General features: G+C 37.6%; 1 protein-coding gene across 6 annotated transcripts in view; it reads right to left on the bottom strand.

Moving 5' to 3' along the window:
- The window catches only part of BTBD10 (BTB domain containing 10), a 93,472-nt gene that overhangs the window by 51,899 nt on the left and 20,651 nt on the right, over positions 1-20,922 (bottom strand). For 3 of the 6 annotated variants that reach the window (XM_021083307.2, XM_005661121.4, XM_085012066.1), the window contains exon 2: positions 5,393-5,550. The exons of 1 other annotated variant lie outside the window; for it this stretch is intronic. In XM_021083307.2, the coding sequence (XP_020938966.1) occupies positions 5,393-5,493 (101 nt within the window). In that variant the 5' untranslated portion in view covers positions 5,494-5,550. Of the gene's footprint in view, positions 1-86; positions 459-5,392; positions 5,625-20,922 lie in introns of those variants that run through there. 2 more of the 6 variants (XM_085012067.1, XM_003480733.5) reach the window with 2 other exon arrangements.

Genomic DNA, 20,922 nt, shown 5'->3' with positions numbered 1-20,922 from the left:
ATAACAAAGGCCAAACATATCTCCCTCTTATTTATATATGTATAGAATTATAACCCAGCGTTATCATGTAATAAATGAATACACACCTTACTTTAGTATATGCCAAGGTAGACACACAAAAACAAGAAAAAAATTTTGAAATCAGAGTATAAAGGGACTCTGCTTTTTCAAACAATGCAGCACTGAAAGCCAGGTCAGCATCCTTGGGCATTACTAGGAAACTTTAGCACATCTGATATTTCCATCATCTTCAAAATTCCTCAGAACAATCAGAAAATTTCCCAGTCCCTCTACCTCATCTGTCCACAGACTTCCTTTAGCTTTCCTCACTCTACTGTGTGATAATGCTACTGCGGTTATTTTGGCTTTAAATGTTCAGAGATATAACCCCCTCTATATATTAATTCAGTTCATTTTCTCACAGACACTGACTCAGCCGTGGGTTGTGCAGCACTGACGTTTCTAACCAAACAGGATCGTGTGAGCTGTGATCAGCCCATTTCTCCATCTCTGTGCAGTGATTGGATATTGTAATTGACAGACAGGCTGAAGAAAACTCAGGAGATGAGGACTTAGTGATATGTAGATATGATGCCAAATGCCATCTGTAAAGCTAATTCTAGCTCTGCCAGCTTGTGAGATTTTAGAAAACTAGAATGCAGCTAACTTTCTTTTTTCCTTTGAATATTTTATTGTTCTCTTATTTGCGGGAGTAAAGCTTCTCTTTAAAACCGAAGAGAAAATATTATCTGTACTTTAAGAACCCATTAAAGAACTACTCTGTAAAGCAACCAAACTTTTCCATTTCTAAACTGCTATTGGGACTAAAAAGTGACTTAAAAAGGAAATTGGAAAGCTCAATCTTCATGCTGTCTCAGAAAAAAGGAGCATGCGTACTTCTATGTGGAAATGAACCCTTGCGGCAAAGTCTGATATTGAATGTATGATGCATTTATCTTTAGTAACATGAGCAGACTGCAGATCTGAGTTTTAAATAGTTGTATTCGACCCAATTCAAATATGCAAGGGGTTTTAGCATACTGTCACTCTAAGGATTTTAACAGTTACACAGAAAAGGTGTTTTTTCTTTTTCCATTTAAAAATTTATTTTATTGAATAGCTAGTTTATAATGTTGTTTCTTTTTCCTTTTTAAATAGCAAAATCTCTTCTACTTTAAAGAAAGTTGTCACAATTCAAAGCAAATGCACTTCAACCTAATTGATCTTTAAGCTCTCAGCAAGCTACCAAACCCCTCAATATAAGTATTAATACAACTACCACTCAAAAAAAAAAAAAAAGTCCATCTACTTTTCAACTAATTCATTTGTATGCACTTACAGAGGAATCATAGGCACCCTGAATTTCATTCATGTCCAGATTAGCTTCCCAGACTTATCTTTTACATCACAGTGTAATGTAAAATCCTACCTATCAAATCCACATTCAAAGAAAGTTCAGAAAAGAAAGTACCTTAAAGTTGTAAATTAGATAAAAGAGAAACCAAAAGGCAATGCCCATCAAACCCTCAAACCTCAATGGTAAGTACACATACATAGTAATTATTATTGTTACTTTTATAGTTCAAGGAATTTTTTTTTTTACCCTTACCAGTACGGTAAGGTAGGTAAAAAAAATCAAAGGAAAAGGATTTTTAAAAGTAGGCTGTTCTAGTATGTGAAGAGAACAAACAAAACATTTAAACAACTTTTTAGAAAAATCTGTAAAAACTGAATCAATCAAGTAAGCTTATTTCTTTATTGCTCAAGTCTGAATGTTTTTGTTCCCTCAAAATTCACAGTTTGATATGTATTCCACCAATGTGATGATATTCAGAGGTGAGGAGGTGATTTAGTTCATGAGGAAGAACTCTCATAAATGGGACTAATGCCTTTGTAAAAGAGACCCCAGGGAGATCCCTAGCTTTTATCATGTGAGGACACAGCAAGAAAAATAACCCCCTAACTTAATTAAGACAGTGTCTAGTCTGGCTTTCTTTTACCCAAACATCCCTAAATAAAACACACAAGATTCAAAAAAGGATGAGAGGAAGTAGAAGTATAAATAAAACAAAATCAGCCAAGTTGATAACTTGAAGCTGGGGAATGGGTACACAAGGGTTCATTATACCTGTTTTCTCTACTATTTATGTTTTTCTTTTTCAGCTGCACCTGTGGGCCAGGGATCAAATCCAAGCCACATTCATGACCTATGCCACAGCTGCAGCAATGCTGGATCCATGGCATCAGGCCAGGGATTAACTGGCAAAGCCAGAGAGCTAAGCCAGATTATGAACCCACTGCATCACAGAAGGAAATCCTACTTATGTTTCTTAAATGTACCATGATAAGTTATTAAAAATTTTAAAAATAGGAGTTCCTGTCGTGGCACAGTGGTTAACGAATCCGACTAGGAACCATGAGGTTGCGGGTTCGATCCCTGCCCTTGCTCAGTGGGTTAAGGATCCAGCGCTGGTGTGAGCTGTGGTGTAGGTTGCAGACGCGGCTCGGATCCCTCGTTGCTGTGGCTCTGGCGTAGGCCGGTGGCTACAGCTCCGATTCAACCCCTAGCGTGGGAACCTCCATATGCCGCGGGAGCGGCCCAAGAAATAGCAACAACAACAAAAAAGACAAAAGACAAAAAAAAAAAAAAAAAAAAAAAAAAGTCATAAAAATTTTAAAAATAAAAAGAATGACAAATTTGTTCATAAATTCCACCTGTCATTTACAATGGCCTTTATCAAGTTTATTAACCTCATTTTTCCCATCTGTCAAATGGAGACAGTAATACTATTCACAGAGCTCCACCTTCAGATCCAATCAATGTGATCTCCAGAAGGTCCCTGGCAGGAATGCCCTCCATCTACCTAATCATCCAAGGATTAGTTCAAGTCTCATTTTTGCCTTCTCCAGCTGACACTGATTCCTTCTCTGAACTCTTATTTTACCAAAACTCATTAGCACAGTTTAGTGCCCTACTATCCTCTAACTGTTCCAAATGTGGACATTAAAGCATTTCATGATGGTACCCTGAAAAACTGCTGAATCTCTCCTGAACTAAGCACAGGTTCTCAACAATACTTGCAGATTGTTAGTTTTTAATACCACTCAATTAATTTACTATCAATTCAAATATTCTCATTTTCAAAAAGTCAAATTGTATTTTTTCTTCTTTTTTTTGGCTGCCCTGCAGCATATGGAGTCCCCAGGCCAAGGATCAGATCAGAGCCACAGTGACCCATGCTTCAGCTTTGGCAACCCTGGATCCTTAACCAACTGTGCAGAACCAAGGATCAAACTTGCATCCCAGCGCTCCAGAGACACTGTCCATCCAGTTGCACCAAATTGGCAACTCCACATTGCATGTATTTTTAAAACATCCTAGGTTATACATTTGTAAGTACACAAGGACAAGAGGTCCCCAAAAGTAAATTTTTCCCTTGGGCAGATTTTCCATGAATGAGGTTAAAGTAAGTTCAAAGGATTTGATGGTCTTCCCATTAAAAAACAAACAAACAAACAAAAACTCATTGGTATTTACTACTTCTCTTTAATATTTTTCACTTAACCAATACTGCTGAAGTTTATTTAAAAAGCACCAAGGATGTTCCCTTGTGGCACACCAGATTAAGGATCCAGCATTGTCACTGGAGCAGCTCTCATCGCTGCTGTGGCATGGGTTCAACCCTGGAAATTTACAAGTGTGGTAGGTACAGCCAAAAAAATAAAAAATTAAAGTTCCCATAGTGGTGCAATGGTTAACGAATCCGACCAGGAACCATGAGGTTGCGGGTTCTATCCCTGGCCTTGCTCAGTGGGTTAAGGATCCGGCGTTGCCATGAGCTGTGGTGTAGGAGGCAGAAGTGGCTCAGATCCCACATTGCTGTGGCTCTGGTGTAAGGCCAGTGGCTACAGCTCCAATTAGACCCCTAGCCTGGGAACCTCCATATGCAGCGGGTGCGGCCCTAGAAAAGACAAAAAGACCAAAAAAAAAATTAATAAAAATAAAAATTAAAAAGTTACTAATGCTATAGATATCAAGAAGAGCTATAACATCCATTTGAAGCTTAAAAAAGCAATAAAAAGTACTATTTTTATAAATTTTTCCCATTTGTATGCACACAACTGTTAAAAAGCAAATAATAGCTTATTTTCACCTTGTCACCACCTTGTATACATCAGGAGAAAAATATTAAGAACTAGCAAGGCTAACATACAATTCACCTGAAAAATGAATTCAACATAGCAGATATAAATATAGCCCCACGCTTAATGAGACAAAATCATTATCTCTTTAATCTCAAAGATAAAATAATTATGCATGTAAACAGGATGAAGAAAAAGAACTTGAGGACCAACTGAAGGACAAAGACATGAACACACACCAAAAAAACAAACCAAAACCACCCACACTATTGGCGTGTACTTACAAATTAATAAAGGCAAATTAATGTTTTCAGTTTAGACTTCATCACAGTAAAGGTATACAACTTGTCAGGAGACTTAGATAGTACCAGTCACTCATATTTTCTAGCTATAGTATATAGTTTAAAAGTAGCTAAACTATTTCTTTAAAAATACAAAAAGGATTTCAATATCATGACACAGTTTTACACCTTTTTAAGGAAGCTGGTATTAGTTACCAGTGATCAAGAGAATTTTATGTTAAAGTAAGTTAAATGTTCAACAGTATCCCCTAGCTAAATATTCATAAAGCACAACTCTCTATGAAAACATGCTTACATACCTGCATTACATGAGGTTTATGAGCTGTCAACACCTTAAAATATCAGATCATAAAGTATTCTAAGTGAGGTGTCCCTCATTAAGTGATACAGCACAAAATGAAAGCTTTAAAAATAATATATAAATGCGCTGAAACTTTTTAAATGAATTTCATTTAATTCATCAAAATTTAAATGAACCAGGCAAGTCACTGCAGAAAGACTGATTTCACCATTAGGATCAGGATAATAACACAATATAAACTGACATGGTTAAAAACGAACAGGGGCAAATACCGACAAAAGCCTACAAATTATACAAAATGTATGTAGAACACACACAAAAAGACCTATGGAGAGTTTTAAATACAAAGATTTAACCTGCCTTGGCCAGAGATCCCAATTAAGTTAATTATAGCATTTATTCATAAGGTCAACTAATTAACATTATTTTAAACCAGAAACAAAAATTCATATAAATAACAAATATAAGAAAATTAAAAAGAAAAATCTTTTCCCTAAAATTTATTTAAGGAGAAATGCAAACATTCATAATATTTTGTAAACCAGCCCCCATCCTCTCACAGGACTTGCCACAACCAAATGCAGTTTGCTTCTTCATAAAAGTCTATTTTATCAGAACTTTAATATGTGAAATGTTTTCTACCTACCTTGAATGTTTATAAAGTTTACGAGGTCTACTATGCAATTTCCGATCCCAATTCTCTGGATCACTGGAGTTACTGTCATAAGGATGAGGCCGTCCTGCCATCCCACTTCACGCTTCCTCACACTACTGCTCTGAAAGCACACATGTAGCACCCATAACCTACATAAAAGAGTAGTAGTGTTGACCTTTAAATCTATTCCATGCAGAATAAAATAGTCACAGAATTTTATGTACTTTGATATTATTGTGAAGAAATTTTTTTAAGTGATGAATAGGACTGTAAAACATCAGACATACAAAATGCCACAAATTAGATTAAAATAAACACCGTAAGTATTTTTAGGTACTTTTCATTTGATTATTCTATTAAATTTATACTCCTATACAACATTTTAATAATGTGCTATTTGTATTAGTAAATATATACTTAATTGCCATCTGTATACCTCATGTTTCCAAACATCAGTATAAAACCAAAAAAGACAAAAACAATTCCACAGAATGATTCTTTCAGACAAAATTTCATTTGGAATTTGTGTGTGTGTGTGTGTGTGGTCTTTTTAGGGCCACAACCACGGCATATTAAAGTTCCCAGGTTAGGGGTCTAATGGGAGCTGCCGCTGCCAGCCTACACCACGGCCACAGCAATGCAGGATCCAAGCCACGTCTGTGACCTACACCACAGCTCACACCAATGCCATATCCATGACCCAATGGGCGGGGCCAGGGATTGAACTGAGTCCTCATGGATACTAGTCAGGTTCATTACCACTGAGCCATGGCTGGAACTCCCTGAAATACAGTTCTCAACTACTAAAAGTTTAAGATGCTTAACAAAGCATCTATTAAGAACAGATAACAATATTTTTTCTTTAACCAAGTTAAAGACTCTCAATAGAAATTTATTTTTTGAAATGATTATAGTTCTCTGTGCCATTACAGTAGAACCTTGTTGTTAACTCCCTCTGAGTATAATAGCTTACATCATGGAGTTCCTGTTGTGGTGCAGAGGAAGTGAATCTGACTGGTATCCATGAGGATGTGGGTTTGAACCCTGACCTCCCTGGGTTGGGGATCTGTCATGAGCTGTGGTGTAGGTCGCAGACATGGCTCAGATCCCATGTTGCTGTGGCTGTGGTGTAGGCCAGCAGCTATGGCTCTAATTTGACCCTTAGCCTGGGAAGCTACCATTCGCCATGGGTGTGGCCCTAAAAAGCAAAAAAAAAAAAAAAAAAAAAAAAAAAAAAATAGCTTACCTCTACTAATCCCAACTTCGCTCTCCCAACCCTCCTCACCTTGGCAACCACAAGTCTGTTCCCTAGGTTCATGAGTGTGTTTCTGTTTTGTACATAGGTTCATTTGTGTCATATTTTACATTCCACATATAAGTGATATCATATGATATTTGTCTCCCTGACATTTCACCGACTATGATAATATCTACTTGCATTCATGTTGCTGCTAGTAGTATTATTTCATTCTTTTTTATGGCTGAGTAATATCCCACTGTATATATGTACTACATTTTCTGTATCCACTGAATAGAAATCTAATAATTGTTCAAAAATAAAAGTATGTAAACATACTGATATTTCCTTACAGTGCACTTATCACAAAAACATTTTTTAATATGATTCACTGTTTTATGCCTTTTCATATGTGAGGCATACAACTACTGTTTCTACTAGAGTCATCTGAAATTATAAGAAAATTCACTTAAAAACAGCTTTATAGAATACCTGAATTTTAAAGTATATTCACTATCCAATTTAATCTTTATAATCAGCTTACACGGTGAGTATTATAATTCCCATATACAGAACAGAAAATAGTCTCAGAAGTTTAGTAACTTTGCTAAAGGTCACAATGCTGGTAAATCGCAAGATTATAAAGAACAATGAGATTTATGATACAAAGTCTTGATCTTGAAAAATGCTCATACTTGAGTATTTTGTTTGGAAAGAGTAGGTCAGATTTGTCTTTTAGAAAGTCCAAACACTGAGAGAAAAAACCAAATGAGGTTAAACAATTTGAACAAAGTTATATAAAACTGGATTAGAATTTAGGTTTCCTGACATCCACTCCTGTATGCTTTCTATATACTTTTCCAGTCTGGATTTGATAGAGGGAAATAAGGAGAGAGTTACACATAAAAGTCAAAGGGATGAGAGAGATGAGAGGTAGCGGGACGGATGCCCAGTTCTCTACCAAAAAAAAAAAGTAAAAAGAAATCCAGAATTGGGAAAATATTGTACCTCACTGAAGTTTATGGTATTCCAGTACAATTTCACCAAAAATAAACACATTCAAATTCTGAGTCCATCATGGAGCTCATTAAAAGAAATACTTTGATTTTAGAGAAACTATTTTACTATTTTGCATTTTTTTCTTCATAGTTACTAAGTACTTTCCAAAAACAACTGAAAATGTAATAACATATGAACAGTTTAACATAAAAAATATGCAAATAATTAGATCAGTGAGTGAAAGAAAAATAAAGGGAAGGAGGAGAATTGTACAATGGCTAATTCAAATTCCTCAGCAAATGACACACAGTTTATTTGATGAATGCTCCTGGAAGAGGAAACCTTTCCTTTAAAATTCAGTCAGATATTGGAGTTCCCGTTGTGGCTCAGCAGTAAAGAACCCAACTAGTACCCATGAGGACGAGGTTTCAATTCCTAGCTCCACTTAGTGGGTTAAGGATCTGGCATTGCTGTGAGCTATGGTGTAGGCTGCAGACGCAGCTTGGATCCCACATTGCTGTGGCTGTGGTGTAAGCTGGCAGCTGTTGCTCTGACTCAACCCCTAGCCTGGGAACTTCCATATGTCACAGGTGTGGCCCTAAAAAAAAAAAAATACAAAAACAAAACCAGATATTAAATGAGCATAAAAACCACAAAATTATTATGAAAACAAAAAAAACTCCGAGTTTTTAATTAGAAAAATAAAAACATTTACTAAAGAAGCTTTTTAAAACTTCAATTTGATATTTTAGCTAGTTATCTGTACTGAAAAGATGAGGCAGAAGAGAAAGGTAAAAAAAGGACAAATCAGAGAGGCAAAGGAAAAAATCAGATAGGAAAAAAACGGTCACAGATCAAGAAAGACCCAAAAGGGAAAACTGATAAGAAAGGAAAAGAAAGATGTGAGGAGCTAGCAGGTTCTGCAGAATGAGATTTAGAGCATTTTCTCCTTATTGGATATGTCTTTCAGTAAGCTATTTCAGGGATTAACATTTCTTTTTAGGGGCACATTTATCTCCTAATATTTAACTATAAGACACACCCTTCTGGAAACCCACAAGAGACTACTAAGGAAAGAATGATCCTAAACCATGGAAGAGAGTAACTAAAAAAAATACAACCCCAAGGAATAAATAAGGTAAATTCTGATTCATATTTTCCACCATTTTATAGTGGGTGACACATTATCCAGCAGCAGGGAAATATCAGCATATAGTCTCATTCAATCCTATTGAAATTAACAGCATGTATTTTATAGCCAGCCACAAGTAAGAATGTTCAAATGAAGGCTACTGAAAAAGCCAATTAGAAATCATATTTACATTTCATTTGTAAATAAAGCTTGGATATCACCATGTGAAGGATTTCACCCCACTCCTCACTCTCGACAGTAAGGGTACAAACATACTAAAAAGAAGTGAAATTCAAGTTCAGGTATTTGGTAAAAAAGATTACTGTTTTCCCACACCTGCTGGCATATTTTAAATGTTATCAATAAGATATAGATTTAACTACAGATAAAAGGCAAATGGCACATATTATAAATTATTTTGAAATTTCTAATGCTCTTTTATATTTTAACCACTCTCTGTGCCATACTCAGTGCCATTATGTTTATCTTTTTTTTTTCTTTTTTTTGGTCTTTCGTCCTTTTTAGGGCTGCACCCGTGGCATATGGAGGTTCCCAGGCTAGGGGTCTAATCGGAGCTGTAGCTGCCGGCCTATGCCAGAGCCAGAGCAACGCCAGATCCAAGCCACACCTGCGACCTACACCACAGTTCACGGCAACGCCGGATCCTTAACCCACTAAGCGAGGCCAGGGATCGAACCCACAACTTCATGGTTCCTAGTCAGGTTCGTTTCCGCTGTGTCACAATGGGAACTCCAATCTTATTGCATTCATTCATTCATGCACTTATTGAACATCTAATACAATATGCCAAGAAAGTTACAGATGCTAAAACAACTCAGGCATTGTTCTTGTGCTCAAAAAATTCATCCTAGTAAGGGGAAAAAACAGTCCACTAACAGCTCTATACCACTTACTCTTCTAACCAGATAGTCTTGCAATGTTACCCTACTCATCATCCCCATTAAATCATGGCTATTCTTAAGGATTCCATCTTCATCTGCTGGGTCCAGGGAGACAGCAAAGAAATGAAGATCAAAACCTTGTGATCAACATGGAGTTCCCATCGTGGCTCAGCTGTTGAGAATCCAACTAGGAACCATGAGGTTGCAGGTTCGATTCCTGGCCTTGTTCACTGGGTTAGGGATCCGGCATTGCCGTGAGCTGTGGTGTAGGTTGCAGATGTGGCTCGGATCCTGCGTAGCTGTGGCTTTGGCATAGGCTGGCAGCTACAGCTCTGATTAGACCCCTAGCCTGGGAATCTCCATATGCCGTGGGAGCCGCCCTAGAAAAGGCAAAAAGACAAAAAAAAAAAACAAAACAAAACAAAAAAAACCCTTGTGATCAACAAACACTAGGTTTTACACATTACATACACTGTTTCCATTATCTCCATCTGAATTCTTATTCAATAAGCATCCCAAATTCAACAAAGCCAGACTCTTATCTTGGCCTCCCACATCAGCAAGTGTCAACTCTATTCACTAAATCAAAAATCTTAAAGTTATACTTGACCTCTCCTTTCCCAACATCAAATCTACTTCAAATTTTCTTTTTCCTCCTCTCTCCCATACCAATCATAAGGTCACTGCCTTCATCTTAAACCCTTAACATCTGTCAATAAGCTTCTTAGTTGACCTCTTTACAATCATTCAATTCCATATGTGCTTCACTGTAATCAGAATTTATCATTCTAAAAACTTTTAATGGCTCTTCATTTCCTGATTTGAACTCTTTACCCAATAAAAAGTTATTCAAAGTCTGACACTTGGATCCCCAATGCCTTTCATTTGAGGCAAACTAAAGGTCCTGTTTAAATAAAAAAAAATAATTACTGAACTACTGGAAACAAAGTTCTTAGAAAATATGTAACAGTTCATTACTACTTTTAGGCATGGTAGAAATAATATAAATTCTAAATAATCTATATATAATCTATAAAGAGGCTAGAACAACTGGGCCTACTGGCTAACACATGCATTCAGGAAACTGTCAAAAATCAATCAGGAAAAAATTGGTTCAATTACTTCTTCTCTTGGATGTCACTACATTAAAAAAGTTAGCTGGGGCGGTTTGGGGGAGAGAATCTTCAAGACAACAGTATTACAAGTAAGTATTTCCTGGGACACTATTTCCACAAAGTATTAATAAATAGCAATGACCCACAGAAGAGTAAAAGCAATACAAAACAAAAAAACAGGATAGTATACAGATACAAATTATTCTGCCCTTACTATGTATCGATGTGCTAGGAAGTTTATACATTTCCTCCTATTTAAAGCTCAAAACAACCCAACATTACTATGCTCCTTCATAGATGAGAAAGTCTTAGGGCTAAAATGAGAAAGCCCATGTTTTTTTCCAATGTAACAAGTGAAATATACAGAAATTCATAATTTGCTTATTGCCACCAGATGTCACTTTTAAATCTCAGCCATCTTGTGACTTTATCCAACCTATTGAGATCTCATTCTAAAGAGTGTCATTAAACAAGAGCTTTCCTGTTAGATGAAATTGTTTTTATCTCAAACTCTGCAAACAAAGTAATTCAGCTGAAAATTTTAGGCAGACATACTGGGAATGAAAGAACAACACAAAGCAACACAAAGCATAAAAAAGTATATGCATAAACTTTGCTCAATAAAAACACTCCCGGAGTTCCCGTTGTGGCTCAGTGGTTAACGAATCTGACTAGGAACCATGAGGTTGCGGGTTTGATCCCTAGCCTTGCTCAGTGGGTTAAGGATCTGGCGTGGCTGTGAGCTGTGGTGTAGGTTGCAGACACAGCTTAGATCCTGCATTGTAGCGGCTCTGGTGTAGGCCAGCGGCTACAGCTCCAATTGGACCCCTAGCCTGGGAACCTCCATATGCCATGGGTGCAGCCCTAAAAAAGGCAAAAGGACAAAAAATAAATAAATAAAATAAAAACACTCCCTACAGATAAAAGTCCAGGACCAGATGGCTTCACAAGCAAATTCTACCAAACATACAAAGAGGAACTTATACCCATCCTCCTTAAACTCTTTCAAAAGGTTGAAGAAGGAACACTCCCAAAGACCTTCTATGATGCCACCATCACCCTAATACCAAAACCAGACAAAGACACCACCAAAAAAGAAAACTATAGGCCGATATCTCTGATGAAAAACAGATGCAAAAATTCTCAGCAAAATTTAAGCCAACCGAATCCAACAACAATATAAAAAAGATCATACACCACAACCAAGTGGGATTCATCCCAGGTTCACAAGGATGGTTCAATGTACACAAATCATTCAACATCATACACCACATTAACAAAAGAAAAGTCAAAAACCACATGATCATCTCAATAGATACAGAAAAAGCATTTCACAAAGTCCAACATCCATTCATGATAAAAACTCTTACCAAAGCAGGTATAGAGGGAACATACCTTAATATAATAAAAGCCATTTATGACAAACCCACAGCAAATATGATACTCAATGGAGAAAAGCTGTAAGCCTTCCCACTAAAATCTGGAATAAGACAAGGATGCCCACTTTCACCACTGTTATTCAACATAGTATTGGAAGTCCTAGCCACAACAATCAGACAAACAAAAGAAATAAAAGGTATCCAAATTGGAAGAGAAAAGGTAAAACTGTCACTGTATGTAGATGACATGATACTATATATAGAAAACCCTAAGGACTCAAACCCAGAAAACTACTCAAACTGATCAACAAATTCAGCAAAGAATCAGGAAATAAGATTAACATTCTGAAATCAGTCGCATTTCTGTATGACAACAATGAAGTATTTAAAAAGGAATACAAAAATACAGTATCTTTAAAATTGCGCCAGTATGGTACTGGTACCAAAACAGACATACAGACCAATGGAACAGAATAGAGAACCCAGAAATAAACCCAAACACCTACAGTCAATTAATCTTTGACTAAGGAGGCAAGAATATAAAATGGGCAAAAGGCAGTCTTTTCAGCAAGACTGAAAAACTGGGAAAACTGGACAGCCGCATGTAAATCAATGAAACTGGAATACACCCTCACACTATACACAAGAATAAACTCAAAGTGGCTTAGAGACTTAAACATAAGACAAAACATCACCAAACTCCTAGAAGAGAACATAGGCAAAACATTTTCTGACATCAACCTTAACAAATGTTTTCTTAGGTCGGTCTCCCAAAGCATCAGAAGCAAAAGCAAAAATAAACCAATGGGACCTAATCAAACTGACAAGCTTTTGCACAGCAAAAGAAACCACTAAAAAAAAACCAAGGGAGTTCTCTGATGGCCTAGTGGGTTGAGGCTCCTGCGTTCTCACCGCTGTGGCTCTGGTTGCTGCTGTGCGGCGTAGGTTCAATCCCTGGCCCAGGAATTCCCACATACTGCCTGTGTGGCAAAAAAGAAAAAAAAAACCAAAAAGACAATTTACAGAATGGGAGAAAATAGTTTCAAATGATGCAACTGACAAGGGTTTACGCTCTAAAATGTACAAACGACTTATACAACTCAACAGAAAAAAGGCAACAACCCAATGGAAAAATGGGTAAAAGACCTGAATAGACATTTCTCCAAGGAAGATATACAGATGGCCAACAGGCACTTAAAACAATGCTCCACATCTCTGATTATTAGAGACATGCAAATCCAAACTACCATGAGGTATCACCTCACACCAGTCAGAATGGCCATCATTAATAAGTCCACAAATAACAAATGCTGGAGGGGGTGTGGAGAAAAGGGAATCCTCCTGCACCGTTGATGGGAATGTAAGCTGGTACAACCACTATGGAGAACAGTACAGAGATACCTTAGAAATCTATACATAGAACTACCATATATGACCCAGCAATCCCACTCTTGGACATATATCTGGACAAAACTTTCCTTGAAAAAGACACATGCACCACATGTTCATTGCAGCACTATTCACAATAGCCAAGACATGGGAACAACCTAAATGTCCATCCAGATGACTGGATTAAGATGTGGTATATATACACAGTGGAATACTATTCAGCCATTAAAAAAATAATACCATTTGCAGCTCATACTAAGTGAAGTAAGTCAGAAAGAGAAAGACAAATACTATAGATCACTTACATCCAGAATCTAATATATATCACAAATGAACCTTTCCACAGAAAAAAAAATCATGGACTTGGAAAATAGACTTGTGGTTGCCAAGGGGGAGGGTGTGGGAGGGACTAGGAATTTGGGGTTAATAGATGCAAACTATTGCCTTTGGAATGGATAAGCAATAGGATCCTGCTGTATAGTACTGGGAACTATGTCTGGTCACTTGTGGTAGAGCATGATAATGTGAAAAAAATGAATGTATACATGTATGTGTGACTGGGTCATCCTGCTGTGTAGTAGAAAAGTGACAGAACACTGTAAACTAGCTCTAATAGAAAAAATAAAAATCATTATTAAAAAAATTTTTAAAAACTCTGCTCAGCTAAATTACACATGATGAGGGGGAGGCCTAAGGTAGCCTCTAACGTAGACTATAGAACTGAAAGTTGCAGGGTCTAAGATCCACGAATTTGATGTTTTTTAACTGAACATATTCCCCAACCATACACAGCCCAAGCAACAGAAAACTGAAGCTCTCACTGGCTTGGGGTGCCAGAGGACAAAGATCACCATTGGCAGATGAAATACATACTAGGAAGGAATTCCCAGAAGTAGAAGAACCACAAGGCAGGTGAGCTCCAAAATCTGAGTAAAATTTCTGCCCAAATTTTTGGCTGAACACCAAATTACACAGGTGCAAGAGAACCTGCCCCTTATTCACACTCTCCAGAAGACCAAACTCAAAAGCAAGTACCTGAAAGAGAAGAACTAATAAGCACAGATATCAGCTGTCTTACACTGCATAGGAAACAAAGTTTGCAGTTTGAATACAGGCAAGTTAATGGTCTACTACAACAAAAAACCCAACAATCCTCATGGGAACACTAAAAACTTCAACCAAAAATTATGAGTTCCAAAGAAATAAGACAGTAAAAAGTACTCAATAGAAACTGACTTCAAGTGGGGCCAGATATAGGATTTAGCAAGGCTTCAAAGAACTTATAATAAATACATTTAAACAATTAAATGAAAATATATTCAAAGAATAAAATAAGAAAATGGTCTTAATGAGTGGCAGAAAGGGAAGCTCGATAGAGAAGTGGGAAAAAAATGAAAATTCAGCTCTAGCTGAAAAAAAATAACTGAAATGAAAAATTCATTAGATGGGCACAACAGTAGATGGAATGATCCCCCTCCCCCCAAAAAAGTCAAGGACCTTGAAGATAGATTATCAGAAATTATCTAACCCAAAGAAAAGAACAGCTCTGCAGACACAGGTGGGAGAGCATCTATGGTTCAACACAGAAGTTACTGGAGTCACTACTGATATACTCAGCATAATGAAATCTCAAAAGCATTATAAGAGAAAGAAGCAAGATGCAGAGGTTCTGTACCATGTGATTTCATTTATATAACACTGTCAGAAAGATAAAACTATAATGAAACAAAATAGAGCAGGCAGAGGATAGAGCTGGGGGCACTATACAAGGACAGCACAAGGTAATTGGGGAGGGGTGATGGAACTAGTCTGTATCTGGATTGTGGTGGTGGTGGTTACACACTTCTATACCTTTGTCAAAACTCCTAAGAACTGTTCACCAGAAAGAGAATTATAATGCATGTAAATTTAGAAAGAAAAAAAAAAGGCAGCAGAGATGTTTAACACAAGTAGCAGTCATGTTAGTGTGACATAATTAAACAACTTTCTGATCAAAAATGCCACATTATACTGCCTCCCTTACCATTCCAAGCATATTTAATAAACAGCCATCCTCCTACTGCCATAAATGACACATATAGACTTTTGATCAAGAAGACTGGTGAGAACTTTTCTACTTCTGCCACAATATCAAGTGACTAAGAGAAGAGGTTTTGGAATCAGATAAAAACTATATGACTTCTTAAAAGCTTCTTAACCTCTCAGACCTCAATTTCCTTAAATGTGAAATAAAGAAATAATACAATTTTCATTACCACTATTTTAACCTATTACCAATATAACTGTCAAATTTTTATAGAGAATAAATGAGACAGGACATCTTATCTAAGAACAGAACTGGGCACATTTTACTGACTTTATCTAGTAGACTATCAAATACAAATTTTGCATAGTATTTCATTAGTTCATTCATGACTTCCTATTTGCCTTCTGAGATCACAGGAGACAATGAGAATTCCTAGAGAGTGGCTCAACATCTATAATGTGCTAGATGGTTGGAATTAAAACAAAAGTATGATATCATCCATGTCTTGGTTTAAAAAATAATAATAATCACAACACAAGAAACAGAGGAAAAATAATTAGGAATAGGATTTCTACTCATTTTGAGTTTCCCCAATTTCTCCAGGGTTCTCTCCCTATTCTACTTAACCTCAAAAACTCCTTCGACTTTTACAGGATCATCAAAGGCTACATAATTTGGACACAAAAGCTGGTAACAGTTGTAGGAGCAAAATCAAAACCTTACATCATTTCTCTGGAGGTGGCCATTTTGGGAAAATCTGGCCCCACCCATCAGTCAGCTGCTGAGAAGCCCCAGGGCAAATAACAACCCAGGTGGGATCACAGCCCCGCCTCTCAGTAAACAGGCTGCCTAAAGACCCCTCAGGCACACAGCCACCTCTAATCTCACCCAGAGACAAAGCCCCATCCACCAGAGGGATTAGAATCAGCTCCACCTACCAGTGGGCAGGCATCAGCCCCTCCCATCAGGAAGACTACAGAAAGACCCCACACCAACTTACAGCCACGGGTACGGTACGGGGGGGGGGGGGGGGGGGGGGGGCACCAGAAGTAAGAGAGGCTACAACTCTATTGTCTGTAAAAAGATCACCACACCAAAAACCTATAAAAATGAAAAGACAGAGAACTATAATTCAGATGAGGGAGAAAGGAAAAACCCCAGGAAAACAGCTAAGCAACGAGGAGATTCTCAGCCTCCAGGAAAAAGACTTTAGACTGTCCATGCTGAAGATGATGCAAGACATTGGAAATAAACTGGAAGCAAAGATGGATAACTTACAGGAAACACTGACCAAAGAGATACAAGATATAAAACTTAAACAAGAACATATGCAAAATACAATTACTGAAATAAAATATTCACTAGAAGCAGCTAACAGCAGAATACGGAGGCAGAAAAACAAATAAGCAAGGTGGAGGACAGATTAGTGGAAATTACGCATGCAGGACAGAAAAGAGAAAAAAGATTGAAAAGAAATGAAGAGAGTCTCAGAGAACTCTGGGACAACGTGAAATGCACCAACATCCGTATTATAGGGGGTGCCAGAAGGAGAAGAGAGACAGAAGGAGACAGAAAAAATATTCCAAGAGATAATAGCCGAAAACTTCCCTAACATGGGGAAGGAATCACTCACTCAAATCCAGCAAGCAAAAGGAGTACCATATAAAATGAACCCAAGGAGGAACACCCCGAGACACACATTAATCAAACTGACCAAAATTAAAGACAAAGATAAAATCTTGAAAGCAGCTAGGGAAAAGAAACAAATAACATACAAGGGAACCCCAATAAGGCTATCAGCAGATTTTTCAGCAGAAACTCTGCAGGCCAGAAGGGAGTGGCATGATATACTCAACATGATGAAAGGAAAAAACCTCCAACCAAGATTACTCTACCCAGCAAGCCTCTCGTTCAGATTTGAAGGAGAAATCAAAACCTTCTCAGATAAGCAAAAGCTGAGAGAATTCAGCAACACTAAACCTGCCTTACAACAAATACTAAAGGAACTTCTATAGGCAGAAAAGAACAAGAGAAGAAGGAAAGGAAAAAGAGCAGCAAAAACAAATCCAAAGTAATTAATAAAACGGCAATAAGAACATACATATCAATAATTACCTTAAATGTGAATGGACTAAACACCCCAACCAAAAGACATAGACTGGCTGAATGGATACAAAAACAAGACCCATATATATGCTGTCTTCAAGAGACCCACTTCGCTTCTAGGGACACATACAAATTGAAAGTGAGAGGATGGAAGAAAATATTTCATGCAAACGGGGATCAAAAGAAAGCTGGCATAGCAATACTCATATCAGACAAAATAGACTTTAAAATGAAGAATATTTTAAGGGACAAGGAAGGTCACTACCTAATGATCAAAGGATCAATCCAAGAAGAAAATATAACAATTTTAAATATCTACGCACCCAACACAGGTTCACCACACTATATAAGGCAACTGCTGACAACCTTAAAAGGTCAAATCAACAATAACACAATCATAGTGGGGGACTTTAACACCTCACTTACAACAATGGACACATCATCCAGACAGAAAATCAATAAGGAAACACAGGCCCTGAATGAAGCATTAAACCAGATGGACTTCATAGATCTTTATAGGACATTCCATCCAAAAGCAACAGAATACACATTCCTCTCAAGTGCACATGGAACATTCTCTAAGATTGACCACATCCTGGGCTACAAATCCAACCTCAGTAACTTCAAGAAAATTGAAATCATATCAAGCATCTTTTCCGACCACAATGCTATACGACTGGAAATCAACAACAAGAAAAAAGCTGCAAAAAACACAAACACAACACGTGGAGACTCAACAACATGCTACTAAACAACCACTGGATCACTGAAGAAATCAAAGAGGAAATTAAAAAATACCTAGCAGCAAATGACAACAAAGATACGACACTCCAAAACCTATGGGATGCAGCAAAAGCCATTCTGAGAGGAAAGTTTATAGCAATAGGAGCCCACCTCAGGAAACAAGAAAAAGCTCAAATAAACAAGCTAATGTTACATCTAAAGCAGCTTGAGAGAGAAGAACAGACAAGACCTAAAGTTAGTAGAAGGAAAGAAATCATAAAGATCAGAGCAGAGGAGTTCCCATCGTGGCGCAGTGGTTAACGAATCCGATAGGAACCATGAGGGTGCAGGTTCGGTCCCTGCCCTTGCTCAGTGGGTTAACGATCCGGCGTTGCCGTGAGCTGTGGTGTAGGTTGCGGATGCAGCTCCAATCCCAAGTTGCTGTCTCTCTGGCATAGGCCAGTGGCTACACCTCCGATTCGACCCCTAGCCTGGGAGCGGCCCAAAGAAATAGCAAAAAGACAAAAAAGACAAAAAAAAAAAAAAAAAAAAAAAAAAAAGATCAGAGCAGAAATCAATGAAATAGAAACGAAGAAAACCATAGAAACCATTGATGAAACGAAAAACTGGTTCTTCGAAAAGATCAACAAAATTGATAAACCCCTAACCAGACTTATCAAGCAAAAAACAGAGAGGACTCAAATCAATAAAATTAGAAATGAAGAAGGAGAACAATACATAACAGAAATACAAAGGATCATAAGAGACAACTATATGCAACTATATGCCAATAAAATGGAAAACCTAGAGGAAATGGACAAATTCTTAGAAAAGTACAATCTTCCAAGACTAAACCAAGATGATATAGAAAAGATAAATGGACCCATCACAAGTACTGAAACTGAAACTGTGATTAAAAAACTTCTAAAAAACAGAAGTCCAGGACCAGATGGCTTCACAGGCGAATTCTATCAAACATTTAGAAAAGAGGTAACACCTCTCCTTCTGAAACTATTTCAAAAAATTGCAGAGGAAGGGATACTCCAAAACTCATTCTATGAGGCCACCATCACCCTGATACCAAAACCAGACAAAGACTCCACAAAAAAAGAAAACTACAGGCCAATTTCACTGATGAACATCGATGCAAAAATTTCAACAAAATACTAGCAAAGCAAATCCAAGAATACATTAAAAGGATTGTGCATCATGATCAAGTGGGATTTATCCCAGGGATGCAAGGGTTCTTCAATATCCGCAAATCCATCAGGGTGATACACCACATTAACAAACTGAAGAATAAAAATCATATGATCCTCTCAATAGACGTGGAAAAAGCCTTTGACAAAATCCAACACCCATTTCTGATAAAAACCCTTCAGAAAGTGGGCATAACAGGAACCTACCTCAACATGATAAAGGCCATGTATGATAAACCCACAGCGAACATCATTCTCAATGGTGAAAAGCTGAAAGAATTCCTGCTGAGATCAGGAACAAGACAAGGAGGTCTACTCTCACCACTACTCTTCAACATAGTTCTGGAAGTCTGAGCCACAGCAATCAGAGAAGTAAAAGAATAAAAGGGAGTTCCCGTCGTGGCGCAGTGGTTAACGAATCCGACTAGGAACCATGAGGTTGCGGGTTCGGTCCCTGCCCTTGTTCAGTGGGTTAACGATCCGGCGTTGCCGTGAGCTGTGGTGTAGGTTGCAGACGCGGCTCGGATCCCGCGTTGCTGTGGCTCTGGCGTAGGCCGGTGGCTACAGCTCCGATTCAACCCCTAGCCTGGGAACCTCCATATGCTGCGGGAGCGGCCCAAGAAATAGCAACAACAACAACAACAAAAGACAAAAAAAAAAAAAAAAAGAATAAAAGGAACCCAAATTGGAAAGGAAGAAATAAAACTATCACTATTTGCAGATGCTATGATACTAAGAGAATCCTAAAAACTCTACTGGAAAACTGTCAAGAGCTCATCCACGAATTTGGCAAAGTCGCAGGATACAAAATCAATACACAGAAATCGATGGCATTTCTATACACTAACAATGAAAGATCAGAAAGAGAAATGAGGGAAGCAATCCCGTTTACCATCGCATCCAAAAGAATAAAATACCTAGGAGTAAAACTACCTAAAGAGACAAAAGACCTGTACTCTGAAAACTACAAGCCACTGATGAAAGAAATCAAAGATGACACAAATAGATGGAAAGATATACCAATGCTCTTGGACTGGAAGAGTCAACATTATCAAAATGACTATACTACCCAAGGCAATCTACAGATTCAAGGCAATCCCTATCAAATTACCAAGGACATTTTTCACAGAACTCAAACAAAATATTTTAAAGTTTGTTTGGAAGTACAAAAGACCAAGAATAGCCAAAGACATTCTGAAAAAGAAAAATGGAGCTGGAGGAATCAGGCTCCCTGACTTCAGACGCTACTACAAAGCAACAGTCATCAAAACTGCATGGTACTGGCACAAAGACAGACATATAGATCAGTGGAAC

Source organism: Sus scrofa, chromosome 2 (assembly GCF_054392235.1).
Source record: "Sus scrofa isolate SSC_HxYL_T2T_F1_AM1 chromosome 2, Sscrofa_HxYL_maternal_Yorkshire_Landrace_v2.0, whole genome shotgun sequence".
Lineage (NCBI taxonomy): Eukaryota > Metazoa > Chordata > Mammalia > Artiodactyla > Suidae > Sus > Sus scrofa.
This window is presented reverse-complemented; position numbering and strand designations above follow the sequence as displayed.